The 20,688-nt window shown below is 39.1% G+C and overlaps 1 protein-coding gene across 1 annotated transcript in view; it reads right to left on the bottom strand.

Moving 5' to 3' along the window:
- Positions 1-5,971: 5,971 nt before the first annotated feature.
- LOC134571354 (uncharacterized) overlaps positions 5,972-20,688 on the bottom strand; it is a 40,049-nt gene continuing 25,332 nt past the window's right edge. Inside the window, exons 8-10 of the mRNA XM_063429556.1 lie at positions 12,196-12,546; positions 9,173-9,484; positions 5,972-6,066 (exon numbers count right to left, since the gene is read on the bottom strand). Coding sequence (XP_063285626.1) covers positions 5,972-6,066; positions 9,173-9,484; positions 12,196-12,546 — 758 coding nt within the window. The remainder of the gene's footprint in view (positions 6,067-9,172; positions 9,485-12,195; positions 12,547-20,688) is intronic.

Here is a 20,688-nt window from a genome sequence, read left to right as displayed (position 1 = left end):
TTATTAGCACATTTTTAGTAAAACACATACAATGTATAATATACTGAATTAAGTACCCAGGATAAATATAGCAACATTAAGAACAAGAAAATAACAAATGTATATATATTTTTTATATTTACTTGCGATCTGTCACAACTACACAGCTAGCTCGTCAGCCGGTCCTTGCTTATCATATTTTTCTGTAATAAAAAAAAAAATGTTTTTTATTCGAAATTCAATAAAATGACATAATGTAGCAGAGTAGAAATCAAGATAATTGGTTTAATTCAGTTTTCATTTCTCTGTAAGTCACAGATGTTTCATTAAAAAGGAATGCTCCAAACACATATACCCTGCTGGAGTGCTTCATGAATGAAGAGTATGCTCTTTTTTTCATTTTATAAAAGTGCCAATTTCAGTAACACCTGCCTTGTAAAGACTTCTCAATGAGCTGTAATACAGTCTGTGATTGGACAGCCGCAGACAGTCTGTACTGGGGAACAAGGGGAGGACTTAGAGTACCTGCATTTATTGGATCTGCAGTTATAGCAAGGCAAAATTTCATATAAGTTCAAAATAAAACATACAAAATTATTACATTCCTATATTCCTTGGGGATATACCTACTTAGTTGTTTTTCATGGAGTGTTTCTTTAGTCCAAGCATGTCAAAATTTAAATTCTAAGACGGGCCAAATAAACAAGGCTTACGTTTATTAGGGGCCGCAAAAAACAAACGAACTTCAGTTTCCATAGAAACGTAGGTTTATTTACAAAAAGTACAGTATAAAAAAAGTTGCCTGACACTGGACGTCCTCGCGCTCATAGAGCGAATTTATTTTAAGAAATGCATTTGCCTATAAACAACGTTCCAGTCCAACTACCTTGACATATTAAGAAATGTTTGGTAATGGGACTGAAATGGCGAATGTGTGCTGTTGCACAGCTGTAAAGAAATGTTTTATTAAAAATTACGTTATCTTGTTTATTTTGAAGTTCTATGAGTGTTCTTCACTTTGACTGAGATCATCAAACTTGATGATCTCAGCCAATCCAATGCTTTTCCAGAGGAAAGCATTGGGAGGCTATTGTGCATGTGTGGCAAAACAGCATTGTGCATGTGTGACAAAACGCCGCCAAACAGCATCTAATGGGGAGCATTCAACACCTCCATGCAGACCCAATCTAAAACACTGCCCCTCCTCCCACTCCTCCCACTCCCACCACTCTACTTAATACACTGCCCTCCCTCCCCTGAATTTAACACACTGCCCCCCACCAATCTAATACACTGGCCCCCTCCCTCCCACAAATTAATAGTGATCCCTCCAACCCTCAAATTAATACAGTGCCCCCTCCCTCAAATTAATACAGTGCCCCTTTCCTCCCCCAAATTAATATACTGGCCCCTCCCTCCCCCAAATTAATACATTGCCCCCCTCCCTCAAATTAATACAGTGCCCCTTTCCTCCCCCAAATTAATAGACTGGCCCCTCCCTCCCCCAAATTAATAGTGCCCCCTCCAACCTTCAAATTAATACAGTGCCCCCTCCTTTAAATTAATACACTGCCCTCCAGTGGCGTACACACAACCCATGGGGCCCTGGTGCGAAAATTGATTCGTGGGCCCCACACCCCCCTCCACGCTTACTCTGCGCGGGCCGGAACGCATGGCGGCGGGCACCTGGTCGCAGCCCTGCGACTGTGGTATGTACACCAGTGTCATGGAGTAACACTTCCATGTTCGTCACTCAGCTGTGAGGAGCCGGACCCCGCCCCCCTCTGACACACCTCTGACCCGCTATTTGTCTACAATATCATTTATTAATTAACTATTGCTTGCTTACTCAAATCTTCATTGCTACAAACTACTAATCTCATGAAGGACAACTCCCATCATGCTTAACATGAAGGACAACTCCCATCATGCTTAATCACTATGAACTGTTTCTTGCTTTGCAAATACTTTCAGTGCTTCAAGCTACTAATCTCATCAAGGACAACTCCCATCATGCTGGGGAGGGTGGAAGTTAGTGGGGAATTGGGGGATTTAGTATTAGGCTAACTAGGGGTTAACGTTAAACAATGTTTAAAAATAAGCTTTAAAAAGTAAAAAAAATAAGTTAAAAAAAGTTTTAATAACGTTTAAGTAAAAAATTTAAATAAATAAACCCTTTACCCAGTCCAAATAAAAATTAACCCCTTCCCTGCCAGTCGATCACTGCCTACAGTGTTCAAAATACAGATCACAGTATTATACTGTGATCTAATTTTTTTTTTAACCCCTGACGATTAACTTTTATTTATTTTTTAACCCTCAGGGCTTCAATTTATTTAATTAACTAATTTAAATATTGTATAATTAAATATTTTGCTAGCTGGAGTGGGTGGGAGTTATGGGGAAATGGGGAATTTACTGTTAGTGCTGCTTACTGCTAGTTAGGGGTTAACGTAAAAAAAAAGCTTAGAAAAATGTTAAATCTGTAAAAAAAAGTTTTACGAAAGTTTAGGAAACTTTAAAAAAATTAATAAGCAAAACAAAAGTTTAAAAAATAGTTTTAAAAAGTAAAAAAAGTTTTAAAAAGTAAAAAAATACATTTAATAACGCTCATTACCACTACACCTGGTACCACATACTTTGGCATGTAATGGTAAAAAAATGGGGGCATGTTAAGGCACAATATGCACCTTATGAGATACCCTGGAGTGTCTACTTTTACAAATGGTAGGCCTTTGTGGGTTTTTTTGAACAGTCAAACTGTTAAAATACCCCAAATGGAAGCATAGGCTCATTAAATCCGTCTCTCAAAATTCTACTGTGAATACTGAAAAGGACAGGTCTCCTATATGGCACTGTAGCTTCACGAAATAGTGCCAAAGACATACAATGGGGGTACCGTTGTACTCAGCAGAAGTAACTGAACACATAATAAAACTTTGTACAGGAATAGCACACACCAACTTTACAAAATACACATGAGAAGTTCTTTGTTATAAGTTTGTGTGCGAAAACCCCCAAAAAACACAATTTTACTCCAATATTTAGCAGAGGTTGGCGGTAAAATGGCTACGTAGAAAGTGTCAAAACAACCTTAGGTAAATAGCCTGTGGTGTCTACTTTATATAAATATATACTTTTGTCTGGCAAATTTGTTTTCTTTTATGGCTATTAAGCTTACAAGACAAACATACCAAATTCTAAAATCGCTCCACATTAAAAGTTTATTTTACTCCTTGTGCTTTGTGACCTGTAACTACCAAAAAAAACTGAAAATCCCAGACACATTATATATTCTGTAAATCAGAACAACTAAATGAATTTATTTTTAATTACTTTCCTTAACCTGCACTAATTAGCCACACATTATTATTGCAAAAACTGTAAAAAAAAAAAAGTTTTCATTTTTTTTTTTTTTTTTTTTCTGTATTTTTTTTATAATAAATAAGAATGTGTATATATATATATATATATATATATATATGTTACATCAAATGAAAGCCCTTTCTGTCCTTTAAAAAAACGGTATATAATATGCGTCGGTGCAATAAATTAGTCAAATGCAAATTGCAGTTGAACGCAAACAGCAAAAAATGCCGTTGTCATAAAGTGAAAGACAAGCTTCCGAAGCTCTGTCCTTAAGGGGTTAATGCATCTCTGAAGAAATACTAAATAATGAACTTTGTGTTGATTACTTGCACCTCTTCTTATTGGATTATTGCGTAAATGCAAGTTTAAATGCATTTAAGTTTAACACTTGTTAAAACTTCGGTTGAATCAAGTTACCAGTGATTCTCTCTTTTCTTAAAGCTACAGTATTGATACTTAAGGATTCTCCATTTCTTCACTATTGTAATTAGGGAGATTACAAGCTGCAGTTGAGTTCCAACCCAAATCACCCCTAGTAGCGTAACACGCTGCCAAGTTATTCCCCTTAGATAAACAATTTGTTGCATGCTTATTTCATGCTGTATAATCAAGTGCTCCATGATGTTACAGAAATGAGAATGGGGGGTGCAGTGAAAGCAACCAAACACACACTATACAATACTTACTAATGATTGGTTGGTTAGACCTCACATATAAATTGGCTTGAATCTGTAAAAAGATACACAGACATAGTAGAAAACTGTGAGGTCAAAAGAATATCAAATGCAAGTGTATGGAACCACTCACGTTTACCAGAGCCTCATATAGCAGGTTCCGGCTTTCCAGACATATGGTATAATCAGTAGCTCTCAATGATCTAAAGTCAACATCTAGATTTCTGAAGGAGAATCACGATCCACCAGAAGATTTTGCAAAAGCAACACATTTATTGAATATACATACATAAAATGGAAAATTAGGCAAAAAGTCCAAGCACAACGCGTTTCAATGTATCAGTCTTTCTCAAGTGCATAATTTCCTTCAAATACAGACCGGTAAAAAAGTGTCCCAAACGGAAATCAAACTTTGCGTCATTCTCTGGCAGTTTTTCCGACCCTTCTTACGGGGCTTCAGTGTTCCAGAAAGTCCTCTGGTAATGCGCATCCCCTGCACTTTTGTTCCAAGCCCCCCCTCATAGGATGGATTATGTTAATAAATGTCTGTGTATTATCAGATGGATGTCTGGTGGGTACAGAACCCACTTGATTGGAATTAGATTTATCATATGGTTGGCCAAGATCTTCACATAAATATAATCTTAATTTAATCAAGAATTGGAAATTTAAATATTGTGGTATTGTCTAAAACTTAAGTATTAATAAAATAGTTAAAAAGTGTAAAGTGTTTTTTATACCAATCACGTATTTATTTTTTATTCATATATTATCACACTTAATTCAAAAAGTGAAATTGGAAACAAGAAAATAAAAATAGTAAATGTTTTAAAAAAAACAAATGACACGTAAACACTCTTTAGTTAGTAAGAGTGCGCAAAGCATAACAATCTAGTATAGATATAATGTATCACTTTATTTTGAAAGGATAGATGTTTAAATTTTCAAAGGAACCACTAGAGGTCACTGTAGTACCACATCCAGCCACACTTTCTCACATACAGTTACACACTCTCATTAAAGTAAGTCACCATAGCTGGCTGTGGGGCAGGCTTCCCGTAGTGCAGTGCACGCAGATCTAATGATGTGCTCCGACTACACTTTTTGTGGACAGTTCAATGGTGTTCCCAAAGTGGAACACCGGGCACAAAGTTGGGCTGACAGGACCTAAAAATTGGGACTGTTCCACCGAAATTGGGATGGTTGGAAGAAGGCACGCTGAAGGTGGAGCACTTGCAGGCCTATAATGCCCACAATCCAGTAATGGTTTATTTACCTTTTTTTACTGGGTTTTTTTTTTTAATCATTACTTAGAGCTATAGGGTTGATTTTTAGGTTTAATACCTTTAAAATTAAGTTATTCAACATTGTATATTTTATATTTAAGGTAAAATAACCCCAAAACAACAAAAAGGGGGGGGGGGACACAAAGCACCTCTCTATCTAGGTATGTCTTTCCTTTAAATATATGCCTTCCAGGGGTCCCAGACCTTGCTAAAAGTAGAGTAGGAATGTCTAACTCTTGAAGGAATATCGTCCATAACATCATTTTCTAAAATTTTTAAATCGACCTCCGTCATAGATGGTGGTTTTAATTTTAGCCAACCGGCAGCTATACATCTACGTGCTGCCAGTGTGATAAGGAATACGAGTTTCTGCGAATGACTGGGCATTCCCGCTATTGATTTAGATAATAAAAATGTCCAAGGATTTAGTTCTATGTTTTCCTGCAGTAGTACACTACAGGAAAACGTATTTACCAGTTTTATTGCTGTGAAGCAAAATAAAAAAAATGTGATACTCCTAGAAAAGAGGGGATTAGAAAAGAAAAGAAGAAATGTAGGGATCTGGGCCAAATACGGTCTGTTCCTCCTAGAAAGGTAGTTGTAAAAGTACGGTGGTTCATTGAAACTCACATTATAGAAAGTAATTCATCCACATTTATTTCTTTATCTCTCTGATCGTGTAGTTGTAGACAAAACCTTTGTCTTGTGATTTTTCTCACATACATGTTCTAAGTTGTTCTTATCTCTCTTGTATTTCCCTATAATTTAGCAAAATCAAACAGTAAACACTTAAAAAGCAGACAGTCGAGATTGCAGAGAATTTAAAAACAAGTGAACCTCTGGAACTGTGATGAATTAAAAGGAGAATTTACATTTTTAATCTAAATTTTTCAAGCTGGAAAAACTGCACTTTTTGTAATTCAACTATTTCGCTTAAAATCTCCTCATTAACCTAGTTTTCAGGATGTGTATTTTGCTCTCAAACTTTAAACTCACTTTGAATCCTAAATATAACTAAAAAAAAAAAAAAATCCAGAACATAAAAAAAAAAACTAAAAAAAAAAACACAATTTAATGAAAAGCACTGAAAATGTGTAGATAAATTAGTTTATCTGCTGGGTGAGGACCAGAGCAGAATGAATGGAGTAGAAAAGATAGTATTTTTTTTATTAATTAGTTTAGAAAAACAATTGAAAATAAGATTATAGATCGGTAGCTTGGTGGAAAAAAGGTTATGGGTATTTTCAGGGTGCAAGCAAAACAAGCCCATTACAGGTGCATTGTCTCCATATGGGCAGGTGGATATTAAATTACTCCCAAACCTAAACCCCAAATAAGACACCAACACTTTAATGTACCGGTCAATAAGTGCACAGCTTTAATAATTTATAACATGAAACAAACATATTAAAGTCATTGCCCACCCCAACCCCCAACCATACAGCATATAACGTCTCCCACATGTCAATAAGAAAAACCAATAACCCATATCCTAAACAGTAACATAACATTATAACACCCACATAAATATAAACAAGTCAAGTGCAAACATTTTCATCACATAATCCTGGGAGGGGTATACCCAGATATAACCAACCAACTAACTACCCTTGCTCTTTTATAACTAAATAAGGCCCGTTTCCCCCTAACCTTCCTCTCACCAGCTGTTGTGACCAAATGGGGACAAATCTAAAACCATGCTAAATCCAGAGAGGGAAGGACCAACTCAGTCTAGTGAGTTCATTAGAGTGATTGAATTATAAAAAAGCTGGACTAGAAATAACCCTGCCCCCAAACACTAATCCCCCAATCACCACTATGGTCCACCTAATCCCGCCTCCCAGCCTGTCAAGAACCCTTTCACGTTAGGCTCGCTTGCTCCATGGGGCCACATTGCCATATTTATATATTCTTCTAATTTTCACAGGATATGTTAAACTATAGGCAGATACCCTGTAGATAATATAGCTACATCTCTTGATATCTGTTAGTCACAGAAAGTCTGGCCGGAGTTAGAACGGGAAGACTTGCAGAAGCTGCAGACAAGACATCTGCAGCTTTTGCAAGTTGTGTTGAGATAAAACACATAATTAAATGCATGCATGTTTTCTCTGGGGGTGCACCTTCTAAAAAGATTATTTGTTTTGTATTTGGGCAGAGAAATGTCAATTCAAATTACAGAACAAACATAAATTGAGAAGTGGACACGATCACAACTGCATCACTTTCCCCATACTATTCTCTCCGAAGCTGTATTTAGATCTTACTCATAAACGTCAGTGATATTTTAGCCGTGTTCAGACTGTGACTTGAGACATAATGGTGACATAATAAAGTACTGCGACAACTTGTCTGTATTCACTGGAACTGCTGTGATGTCATTTCTGCTGTGATGTCATTCCATGGGTATTTTTGGTAACTTGAATTTTTTTTTCTCCTTTTTGTAATAAATAATAGTTCCCTGTGTGAGAGATAAAACACTATGTCATTTGTCTGGTGAGAGACAGACAGACAGACAGATATACACAGTCTGTTATAATGTATAAATAATTTTGTTAAAGGTACATTATAGGCACCCAGACCTCTTCATTTCATTGTACTGGTCTGGGTGCATTGTCCCTGTTCTCTTAACCCTGCAATGTAAAACAATGGTTATATTAAAGGATTAAGACTGCCTCTAGTGGCGCTTCTTGGAGTGTTACTAAGTTTGAGTCCATGAAACAACGCTGGACATCCTCAGGCTTTGCATGATAACGACCAGCGGGTGGAAAAAAAACCCTTAGGAAAGCATTGAAGCAATTAGTACCCCCATCGGCTGACGTTAATGCAGGTGGAGTGGGACCCAGTGCCGAGGGACGTGAAATTGTAAAATTGTAAAACGGGTTTTTTGACCCTTTATTTGCCACTGGGGGTCTGTGAGGGAAGGAGAGGGGGCAGAGGGCACTATAATGCTAGGAATACAGTTTTCCTTTAGAGACAAAAATAAAATAAAAAACAAGATTTTAATAAAATACTGTGAATCATCCAATACTTAGTGAAACAATTATAAACATTTTGTATCTGCCGAGAATAGTACGTATCTTGATAACTGATGTAGTTTATAGTGTTTATATGCAAAACGTTATCAGGGGTAGTTACTAATGTGAGAATTCAAGGCGAACTGGAAACATTATCTAAATCAGCTTTCAGATCGGCTACTCTGGCCTTAAATTAGAAATTCACTCTGAGTTCACTCTGGATTCTCCCTTCAATAAATAACTTTGTGGATGTTTTATTCTGTGTAAATAAGTGACAGGTTCTGATTTATCCTGAAGTCCAGTCGATGCTGGTTTTCCTACATTAATTAAGTTTTCATGTTTTTTTTTATAAATGTAGATTATGGAGAGATTTATTAAAGTTGTGCTAATTGTAAAAGTATTGCAATCGCCATGGAAACTGATGGAATGTTCCTGTTGAATCCATTGGTTTCCATGGTAATTTCTGCACATTTAATTATTTGCCGGATGTTTCTGTCAGTCACAGTTCTATAAATCTCTCCCATTAATGTTACTAATTCTGATGGGATTAGGACACCAGGGGCTGAAAATGCCAACTGTTATTATTATTATTGTATTATTTATATAGCGCCATCACATTCGTAGCGCTGTTATTACTATATACAGCGCTGGTATCGGCCTCTCTGCGTCTTCCTCATATAATCAGACTGGCAGCTTCTATCTCTCTATTCTGCATATAACTATACATTGCCATTCGGATAAGTCAGATAGGTGTCAGCTTCTAATTCCTTCTTTATAAAGGATGATATAAAAATAAACATAACCCCAGATTTAATAAACCCAGTAATTCTATTTGAGGGACATTTACCATCTAAACGCTGGAAGTTGTGCTCTACCGGAGACTGTAGGCTATCGTGTTCCACCACCGCCTTCAAATATATGGCATTCAGATTTAAACGATCTGTCAGTGTCAGACCTTCACACGTGCTGGTTAGTCTGTAGGTGCAATCTTTATTCTGATGTGATGTATTCTGAATGGAGGAGTCAGGGATTCTCCTATAATCCTCTCTGGTATAATCAGCCCGGCTCCAGGTTATCGTAATATCCTTTGGGTAAAAGCCATCAACTTCCAGTATGATATATTGCTCCATTTGTACAAAGTTCCCTATTACTGGAATTCCTGAAAATGGTCAATTGAGAGAATTAGTGCAACCTAAAACCAGTAGTAGACTCCAGGAAACAAGACACACAGTGAGTGAATTTAAATAGTTAGTAGACAGGGGGGAGAGAAGTTAGCCACACAGCATATTTCATTAATGACAAAACTGAAACGTTTAATGTCCCCATGATACAAGTCACATGTAACCGGCTACTGTATCTGGCCAGGAGGTAGATGTTAATTTACTGCAACCTCTCCATCTCTCTATACTGAGTAGGTGTCAGACAGCGAGTAGTTAATAAGTAGTTAATATGCTGCCTGACATGTTCTTACAGTGCAGTGCTGATGGTATCACAGGGGGCGGGAACAGAACTCTGCATGACGGGTGGCTATGTGCTATAAAACAGGTGGCTGCATCTAGAATAATTTAATAAGGAGCCTGCTACCCCCTACAACCATCATTCCTAATACCAGGTCTATGCATAAATACCTTACTGATTCTAAGTATATTATGTGTCCATGTGATGTTTATGGATCTGCTGTACAAACATGGAAAAATAGAATGCGACAGCAGATAAGTACCGTTTGGCCCATCTAGTTAAAGGACCACTATAGTCACCCAGACCACTTCAGCTCAATGAACTGGTCTGTGTTCCAGGTCCATCTAGGGTTAACCCTGCCTGCTGTAAACATAGCAGTTTCAGAAAAACTGCTATGTTTACATTTGGGTTAATCCAGCCTCTAGTGGCTGTCTCATTGACAGCCGCTAGAGGCGCTTCCACGCTTCTCACTGTGATTTTCACAGTGAGAAGACGCCAGCGTCCATAGGAAAGCATTGAAAATGCTTTCCTATGGACTGGTTGAATACACGCGCGGATGCACATTCAGCCGATGACGTCGGAAGGAGGAGGAGAGTTCCCAGTGCCGAGGGAGCCCGGCACTGGAGGAAGGTAAGAATTTAACCCCTTCCTCACAATGCAGCCATGCAGGAGGGGGGCCATGAAGGAACACTATAGGATTGTGGCGAAACCGACCTTGCCACGTGTCCTTGGAGGGGGCTGCTTGCCCGCCTCTTGCCTTTGGACTATGGACCCGACTTTATGTAAATGTGTTAACCCAGATAGCTATGCCATGGAGCCCATTCGTGTAGTTAAAGACTTCGGCTCCATGGCAATTGAACTGTGTGAATAGGATCTGAGCGCTATTTGGTAGTTTAGTGCGCTCAGATCCCAGCTATCTGGGGATATGTGACATGTCTGTGTTTTTTATGTATAAAATGTGACTTTGTGTATTTTATAGTATTTTAATGCTTTGTGCTCACCATGTGCATAATGGAGTATTGTATCTGTCCTGGGAGATAATTGAATTACTTCTCAATTATCTCCAGGATAGAAGACTCTGAAACCGGTCTGGGCCGGAAAGCCATGCTGGCAGGGGGTTTTAAAAGATACTTTACTAACTCTTGAACCCCTGGTCTGGATTTATTGCATGCTGTTTCAGTTTGACTGCTAGGAGTGCAAACCTATTCGTATGGTTCCTATTCAACTGTCTACAGCATTCAGAGGCTTGAGAGGATTTATATGCTTCTCAGATTCGGTGATTGTGGTGTCTGCCAGAGTGCTTGGAGTCCTCAGGAAACGCTAAGAGCATCCTTTAACGGAGGTACCCAGTCGGGGTGCCAGGTGATCCGTTACAAGGATCATTAACACAAATATGTATTCCTGACCCTATAGTGTTAAAACTAGCCACCCTGAACCTCTTGCCTCCCTAAATATAGTAACATCTTACTTGTATTCAAGTCTGCAGATCCTGCCTCTGACCCTAAGCTGCCTGCTTGGCTGACATCATCAGAAGTGATTCTCCCAGCCAATCACAATGCTTTCCCAAAGGATTGACTGAGACTGTCAAGAAGGAAGATGAGGGGCAGAGCCAGCACAAGTCAAACACAGCCCTGGCCAATAAGCATCTGCTCATAGAGACAAAGTCAATCAATACATCTCTGTGAGGATGGAGACACTGAATATCAGTCACACTGTGCACCTCTAGTAGCCATCTGAGGAGTGGCCAGTGGAGTTATACCTATGCTATAATGTAAACGCTGCATTTTCTCTGAAAAGACAGTGTTTACTGCAAAAAGCCTGAAGGGAATGATTATTATTCTCACTAGAACAAATACAATAAGCTGTAGTTGTTCTGGTGACTATAGTGTCCATTTAAGTCTAGGATAGCCTTATGCCTATCCCACGCATGCTTAAACTCCCTCACTGTGTTAACCTCTACCACTTCAGCTGGAAGGCTATTTCATGCATCCACTACCCTCTCCGTAAAGTAATACTTCCTGATATTATTTTTAAACCTTTGCCCCTCTAATTTAAGACTATGTCCTCTTGTTGTGGTAGTTCTTTCTTATTTTAAATATAGTTTTCTCCTTTACTGTGTTGATTCCCTTTATGTATTTAAATGTTTCTATCATATCCCCCCTGTCTCGTCTTTCCTCCAAGCTATACATGTTAAGATCCTTTAACCTTTCCTGGTAAGTTTTATCCTGCAATCCATGAACCAGTTTAGTAGCCCTTCTTTGAACTCTCTCTAAGGTATCATTATCCTTCTGGAGATACGGTCTCCAGTACTGTATACAGTACTCCAAGTGAGGTCTCACCAGTGTTCTGTACAATGGCATGAGCACTTCCCTCTTTCTACTGCTAATACCTCTCTTATACAACCAAACGCACCTATCACACTTAGTTCCCCTGTTCTTCTCTCCAAGGGTCTCTCCACACTGGGATGTCCCACCTGGTAGACGAATTCTGCTCCCTGATCAGTTCTCCCGGACACAGTGACAATCAGGCTGGCTGTACAGGTATAAGTCCGATCCTCCTGTCTGGTTACATCCATCACTGGGAGCTTGTATTTCTCACTGGGAGACACAAGGTACAGTTCCTGCTTTCCAGGTTCCCTCCTGAACCATTTCACATCCAGATTATCAGGGAAATAGCCAGAGATTGTACATTGCAGCTTGGCCTCAGCGCTGTGTAACCAATCCGGTATTATTATATCTCCTATCTGAGGGCGCCAAGGGAAGTCTGTAACAAGAAGAGATACAATGGTCACATCAATCAGGGAAGAGACTGGAGTTTAATAAGAACTTGGAGGTATTGAGAGTTCATCTCTCTTTGCACAGTAAAAGCTATTCTATGTAAAAGACACTAAAAGTAAGGAAAACACATTTAAGCCAGGGCAGTCACTTCCTCCCAGCCTCTGACCTCATCAGAGGGGGTCCATGGAGTGACGGTCCCGGTCGCAGCTGCGACCACAGTAGGTTCATCACTGCCTGTGATTTACATTGTATGCCAAGCTGTGACTCGGCATCTATGTATTTGACATAAATACAAATGATATAGTTAATGCTTATTATATATAATGTCTGCTGCCTGCTGGAGTGCATGAGGCCACAGAAGTTCAAATTCTCTGCATTGTAGTGCTCTAGCTATTCACCGGGTTCTCTTCCCCTGCTCTGGGCCATTGGGGGATACCCCACTCTATATTGACTACGTTGTGGCTTCTTTCAGGTTACTCTCTCAAACCTACATAAGACTGACCTGGTGATTCCAAGATGGTGGATGCTCCTGTTAGGGCAAAGCAGAGGCAACTAGTGCACATTTGGCACCATTACTTGAGGCATTTGATCACATTTTGTCTGGCATTTTGGCAGAGACTTCGAACCAGATTGCTTTTTTTTGTTTCTGCACCTACTTTACCGCAAGCCTCATCTAACTTACCTCACAGGAGACTGGGGAGAGCCCCAGGGGTCCAATCAGCTGCTGGCACAAAGTCTGCTGGAGCTGGACAAAGGTGGCTGACTTTCTACAGACTGCAGGCACTTAAGGGCTTTTGACCCCTGCACAGCTTCTACTACCAGAGGGTCCGTAAAAGATGACAAAAGTGTTGTGAAGCAATGTTGGGCAGATAACGTCATGCTCTTAGCACTGGATCTGGGACAGTCTCTTCCTGTATTCCTTAACATTACACAAAAGATCAAAGGATGTGAGAGGGGACATAACAACCCCACCCCCCGATGTCGGAAGACTGCGCAAAGTCCCTGATTCGAAGGTAACGGAAGAAATCTTGGGCCATTAAGTGCATTCCCTAAGTATAACAGATATTGATATTTGGACATGATGGAAAGCTATTGAACAATAACCCAATGTACATCGCTTGATGAGGTGGAACGTCGTTGCATTCCACACACCCGAATAAGGAAGAAACAATGGTGGAACGTATATGCATTCCACGTGACGAGTATGTTTTCCTGGCACTATAGTGGTCCTTTAAGTGATATGTTGATGGGCTTTTGAATCTCTTACATCTTGTAAGTGTAAGATAATGAAGCAGCGTATTGATTTGATTTACAGTGTTGCACTATATTTGTAATTTTTTTATTTTTGCATGCATGAGTATACAACTGAATAATACGGATTGGAAGACACCATCTGTAGCGGAGCGCCAATACCCAGCACAGGTATCTCCGCTGAAATATCCTCACAGTCTGGAATGATAATAAAATATCCCAAGGTACTCTTCCCCAGTGAGTGGATGGCACACAGTTCTGGAAATTAACGGATATTTTTCTGGGTCACACACGGCTTATTTTTGCACAGACCCCTACATTGGGTCTTCCATACAATAATACAGGGCTTTTCCTCCCAGGATCCTCTACAGAAAAATATACAACCCAGCTTCAAAAGTGGTTAATTTGATTGTGTGAGAGGTCAGAGCTTACAACCTAAATTCCTCTTTGAAGCTGGAACCCCAACAGAGCTACTCTGTAAGGTGTGAGAAGTCACACATAAGTGGCCTGGAAGTCGGGTTTCAGTATAAACTAACTGTCTCATTTGCCATATGTCTTGATTCCCTCTTCGATAAGGCCTTTATCAAGCCATGTGTTCCAATATCATATCATTATAGAGACATTAATAACTACCCACAGATTAATAATCAAGCCTAAACATGATTTGCGAACAAGGGGACCCCACAAAGTTGGTTCGGTAAACGAACGGGAAAGTACGGACAACCTTGAATTTAATATTGATCTGACTGTGTGAACATATACTTTTTGGTCCTTTATTTTATGTTTGTGTAGATATATCCGTTTTAACAGATCTATAGATCTACCTCAGAGCGATAGGGATTGGTCAACCCAGATGTGACTATAGACCTGCAAACTTGGAGCCAGTACTTATGGGCTCCTACACAAGGTGAGCATGGCTCCACTTTGATTATCCATATTCCTTGGTTGTCTGCACTATTATCTGTTGCTTTTAATTTTATTTACATATCTCCTGCTGGAAAAGGTTTCTTCTATTTGGCAAAGGAGGTGGTGCGCCGCATAAAAGGCATGGAAGCGTTTACGTTTAGAGCCTGTGTGTAAACGCTCTAAGAAATGTGAGTGGCACTGGTTTATACAAACTATAATACCGCTATTATTTTAGTTTAAATTAACTACATGATTAATAGTTTTTCTTTCTTTTTGTATTCTTCTATATGCTGATTTGCCCTAATATATTGATACAAGGGTGAGTTTTATTTACTTGTTAGCGCTTCACTTACACTCTGGATGTTTCTGTTGGGGTTTGCCACCTAAACACTGAGTTTGTCTATTTTTTACCATTTTGTGCTCAAGCTAAGGGAGTATTCACAGAGTGTCACCGCTGCTACTATTTTAACTGATATTTTTAAGCGCCTATACAGCACATAACTTATAATTCTTTACCTTTCATATATTTATGTCAATTTTTAAGATAGGAAAATGAAGTTATGCCAACAGTTTAGTTACATATATACATATATTAATGGTGACACGGTATGGGAATAAAATCTACCTAATATGTATTGTCCCTTATCCAGGAATAGTCATATATAAATAAATATAAATATCATGATATAAACTGCTTCAGAAACAGAATTAGGACCAACAAATACAATGTAAGCATTCTGTTTCCCACTAGCATGCTGTTCTCAGTGCCTGAACTCCCAAATTCTTCTATATAATAAATCATATTATCAATTATCAATCAAAAGCTAGATGTTATTTTACTAGAATATATATGGACTGTAAACAATGCTGAGTTCAATCAATTCAATGTTTAATATTAGATCACTAGTCGGGTCAACTACAACATAAGCATTAGGTCTAGGTATTAGATAAAGTAACATTTAAAGGGACACTAGAGTCACCAAAACAACTTTATCTCCATGAAGCAGTTTTGGTGTATAGATCATGTCCCTGCAGTCTCACTGCTCAATTATCTCCAATTAAGGAGTTAAATCACTTTTGTTTCTGTTTATGCAGCCCTAGCCACGCCTCCCCTGGCTGTGTGTGGCTATGTGTGACACGGCTTGCATGAAAACAAAATGCATTAATTTTAAATCAGATATAACTTATTTTAAAGGTTTTAAAGGTCTTGCTCTGTAAATTGAACTGTAATCACACACAGGGGGCTCCTGCAGGGTCTAGCAATCTACTAACAGAGCAAGAGATAAATACTAATTAAAACAAATAAAGGAAGTTTAAACATTAGATGACTCATTACAGGAAGTGTTTAGGAAGGCTGTGTAAATCACATGCAAGGAGGTGTGTCTACGGCTGTATAAATAAAGTGATTTAGTTCCTAAATGGCAGAGAATTGAGCAGTGCGAGTGCACAGGTGTGATCTATATATCAAAACTGATTCATTGAGCTAAAGTTGTATTGGTGATTATAGTGTCCCTTTAAACATAAAAAAACTAACACTTACACATGTACAATATTTACAAAAGGCTTTACAAGTTCCTGACTGGATGTTACATTCTCTGGCCTTCTTCGTCTTCTAACTCCTAACTAACTGACCTGACTAGATGGCTTGTTATAGTGTTTACTAATCAACACACATCAATAGACTAATAGTCCAACTATTTGGAGTAAATAAAATTTTAAACTAGAAAAATTTTGCTGTTAAATATTATGGGGGTCCATGACAGATTGTCTGTTTTCATGGTTTCCTGGAGCCTATCTGACAAACATACATACAGGTACATAAAATATGACTATGCCTAAACATAATCCTAACATTGGAGTCAATATACCCATTTTTAAATGAAAATGATAATAAAACATAAGCAATTGCCCAAACTGTAAGAGGAAGAACGAACCGATTTTGTTCTAGTTTTGAATAACGAATTGATTCATTCATCCGTAGACTGACGGGCATTTAGTTTGTTCAATGCACCTGAAAGGGGTTTGTGTACAAGTCTAGACTGGGTTCCTCCTCCTCTGCTAATAAACTATTAACAGACTGGGTCAATGGTAATGTGATGTTCCAGGTTCAGGAGGAACATGTTTCTCCTCTAAGTGTTTGGTGCCATTCATTTATCTGAATTACATTTTTATCATCTTTTCATTGCATCAATTTTGTTTATTATTTAAAGGGTTATTCCAGCCACCATGACCACTTCAGTGATATGTGCAGCTGGAAACACTTCACATACAGAGTAATCTGGACCTGTGTGTCGGGGGCTAGTTACATATATATGAATACTCTAAGTCGTAAAGAACTAGAAGCAATTAAGAGCCTAAAGAATAATAACAACTTAGTAATCAAAGGGGCGGATAAAGGAGGTGGGATCGTAATTTTTAACAAACGAGATTATCTTAAAGAGGTGCTAAATATTCTGGGGAATGTTGAGTACTATCAGGTTCTAAATGCTGACCCCACAAAAAAAGTTTGCAAAAGAACTGCGAGATTTAATTGATTTAGCCTTCAGTAGTGGATCTTTGGACAAAAGGGAAAAAGGTTATTTTCTCTCTGCCCATTTTCTCCCTAAGGTCCACAAATCCTTCACGAACCTCCCCAGCTGCCCCATCATTTCCTGTATAGGTTCACTTAAGTCCCCCATCTCTAAATGGGTGAATTTTCATCTACAAAGATATGTCCCACATCTGCCATCCCATATTAGGGATACAGGGCATGTTCTAGCCCTTATACAGGATATTAGTTCGTTAAAAAATTACAGTTAGGTGACCATTGACGTAACAGCCTTATATACGAATATTGACCATTCTTTAGGTTTGCGGGCGCTTGAATACTATCTCTCATCGGATCCTCTGCTTCTGGGTTTACTGAATTTATTTTAAAACATAATTATTTTCAGTTTAATGAAACCTTTTATTTACAAACTAAGGGGAGCGCGATGGGGGCGAGTTTTGCTCCATCCTATGCGAATTTGTTCATGGGTAAAAGAATGTGATCCTGGACAACCCGCATTGGATGGAGCGACTCGCCTTCTATCGTAGGTTCATTGATGACGTTCTGATTATCTGGAGAGGTGAATGGGAGGAAATCAATTCATTTGTCTCCTACCTAAACCACAATGAATGGGGCTTGTCCTTTACGTTCACCAAGCACCACACTAAGATTGACTTTTTGGACCTCAGCCTGAGAGGGGAGGAAGGGGGCATCAGTACCAAAACATATCAAAAGAAGGTTGATGTAAATGGTTACCTCCATGCTAGTAGCGGACATCATCCAACTTGGATCGCTAATTTACCGTTGGGGCAATTCATAAAGCTATGTCGTATCTGTTCCCTTCTGGCTGATTACGAAAGGGAATCTCTCTTGCTTTGCCAGCGCTTTGTGGAAAAAGCCTATCCATCTGGGTCTATCCTCAAGGCATATTTGAAAGCCAGTGAGATGCAAAGAGAAGACCTCATTAATCCAACTCGAGTTAGATCTGAGCCTTATAGAGTGAAACCAATGTGTCATACCGGCTGTCATGAAGCAATTCTTAATTTATTAGGGGAATATAGATCTCCCTATGGGCTAAACACAACATTTGCATGAAGGGGGTGGGCTCAGGTAAATTTCCTATTTTTTCAACCAATTTTAATCAAAAGTATGATGATATAATTGACATATTTTGTAAATACTGGCCAATCCTCCAGCTTGATCCCTGGCTCAATTTCAGTATTACAGATTTTCGGAGGGTTACCTTTAAGAGAGCCCCCAATCTGAAAAACATACTAGCCCCCTCAAAATTTAAGTCTGATTCTGTGTGTGCGAGCATCTAAAAGGATCCCTACTATTGGAAATTAGCTATTTTAGAGATTGGAGATTAGCTATTTTACACAAAGATAGGCGATCTCGTGTGGCTCGCCAATTTGAGATTTTCCATAATAGTGATCCATCATTCATATCTTTGATGGGAATAGAACTAATCCCAGCTAAAAGAGATTTGGCTAAGAGAAGAAGGGATCTATCGAGGGTAGAATCTAAGTGGGTTTTTAAACCCAATTCTGTAGCCCCCAATGGTCTTAATGAAGAACTAGATCAGTTTTAGGTGAATTTTTAGTTTCAGTTGCTTTATATATTTATGGTTTTGTTTGAATTTTGTTTGTTTTGGTTGTAGGCTGTGGCGAAACCAACCTCGCCACTGGGCATTGGAGAAGCCTGTTTGCCCGCCTCCTGCCTGCTGACTATTGCCCCTGGGAGATTTGGCCCTTTAAATACAGTATTTGGGCATATTGTATTTTATTATGCTGCTGCTAGCCCTTTAAGAACCATTTTGGGGCAGGGAGAAAATTTGGGATAATGTCCCTTTAAATCTGTGTCCCCAGGCCTATTTGGGACAAGGCCCCTTTAAGACTGTTTCCCCAGTGTCCCCAGACTTGTTTGGGACACTGCTCTTTTAAAACGATGTCCCCAGTGTCCCCAGACTTGTTTGGGACACTGCTCCTTTAAGATGGTGTCCCCAGACTTGTTTGGGACACTGCTCCTTTAAGACGGTGTCCCCAGACTTTGGAAATAACTTTTAAATGGCTTTTTCCCTTATGGTTCGGTAATTTGGGCTTACCGAGCCATTCACTGCACAGGCGGACCACCCAGAAGTGGAAGTGTGCCATCAATTTACCTCCCAGGCTGGGAGCCTGCTGTAGGTAATTTGCCGAACGCTGGGTGGCCGCAGTTCGTGCAAACCAACACGTGGCGGTGGCCATCTTTGTTCATTCGAACGAGGTCAGCGGTATGTGTAGCCAAATGCATGGAACTGAAATTGGCTACACATTTCAACGAACACCGCTGACCCCTACCTTCTCCTACACTAAGTTTGAAGCCGCAGAGACTAAGTCCAGTTCGGCAGTTTGAACTCACTGCTATACTAAGCTAAATGCACGAACGGCCTCGTTCGTGCATTCGAATGGGACTTAGTCATTTTCTGCATAAAATATATGGAACTGTTTTGGGCAGGAAAATGTGCTTGCGGTCTTAACGGACTTACGAGTAACTTTTTATCTACTGGAGGGATTTGTATGATTTGTGAGAGTGTTTATATTTAAAGTGTGCTGATTCTGAATATGTAATTGTTATGAAGATTGGATGTATATTTTTAAAGTTACAGCACATGTATAAAAACTGTATTTTTCCTGCTTGTGATAATTATGTTAACCCATTGTGTACCATAATTATATCATAGGCAGAGGGGGAGGATTTTGTGTGTAATTTCTGGGAGTGTTTTCTGTAATGTATGTGTGTTATTGTCTGTTCTGTAAAACCCTGTGGGTGGTACTATGTTTGTAGAATGGGAATAAAAGAGGCTGTATGGGCCTGTACAGCCAGTTCTACTTCACCCTCAATTTCGAGTGCCGTCTCTTATTGGGGGAATCTGCTACAAAGGATTGCCATGCTTGTCATACTCCCTTGCTATATCACTACTAAGCTCTTTTAAGAGCTTGTTCCTGCTTCGCTCTGAAGGAAGAGAGGTACGACCTGCAGTGGTTGTGGTGTCTGCTAGAGTGCTTGGAGCCCTCAGGAAGCACTAGGAGCATCCTTCAACGGAGGTACCCAGTCGGGGTGCCAGGTGATCCGTTACATGGGCTATTTTTTTTGTTTTGTTTGTCTATTTTGCACTGTTGGGATATCTAGGTTTATTCCTGTTAGTTTTGGAGACTTGCACTGGAATAAATACCCCTATAATATGTATATTGAACATTATATCATATTGTTTGTATCATGTAGATTTTATGATCTAACCGACATGCATATTGCACTAGGCATTTATTCATAGTGAACAGTCAGGCCAATCTGCATTTTAGGCTTGATTGGGGCATTAATGTTGTTAACATCAATAAGTGCATAACACTCTTTATGGTTATATTGTACTAAAAACTGCATTTATTTGTTTGGTGTATTGGTGTG

This window comes from Pelobates fuscus, chromosome 8, assembly GCF_036172605.1.
Source record: "Pelobates fuscus isolate aPelFus1 chromosome 8, aPelFus1.pri, whole genome shotgun sequence".
Taxonomy (NCBI): Eukaryota; Metazoa; Chordata; class Amphibia; order Anura; family Pelobatidae; genus Pelobates; species Pelobates fuscus.
This window is presented reverse-complemented; position numbering and strand designations above follow the sequence as displayed.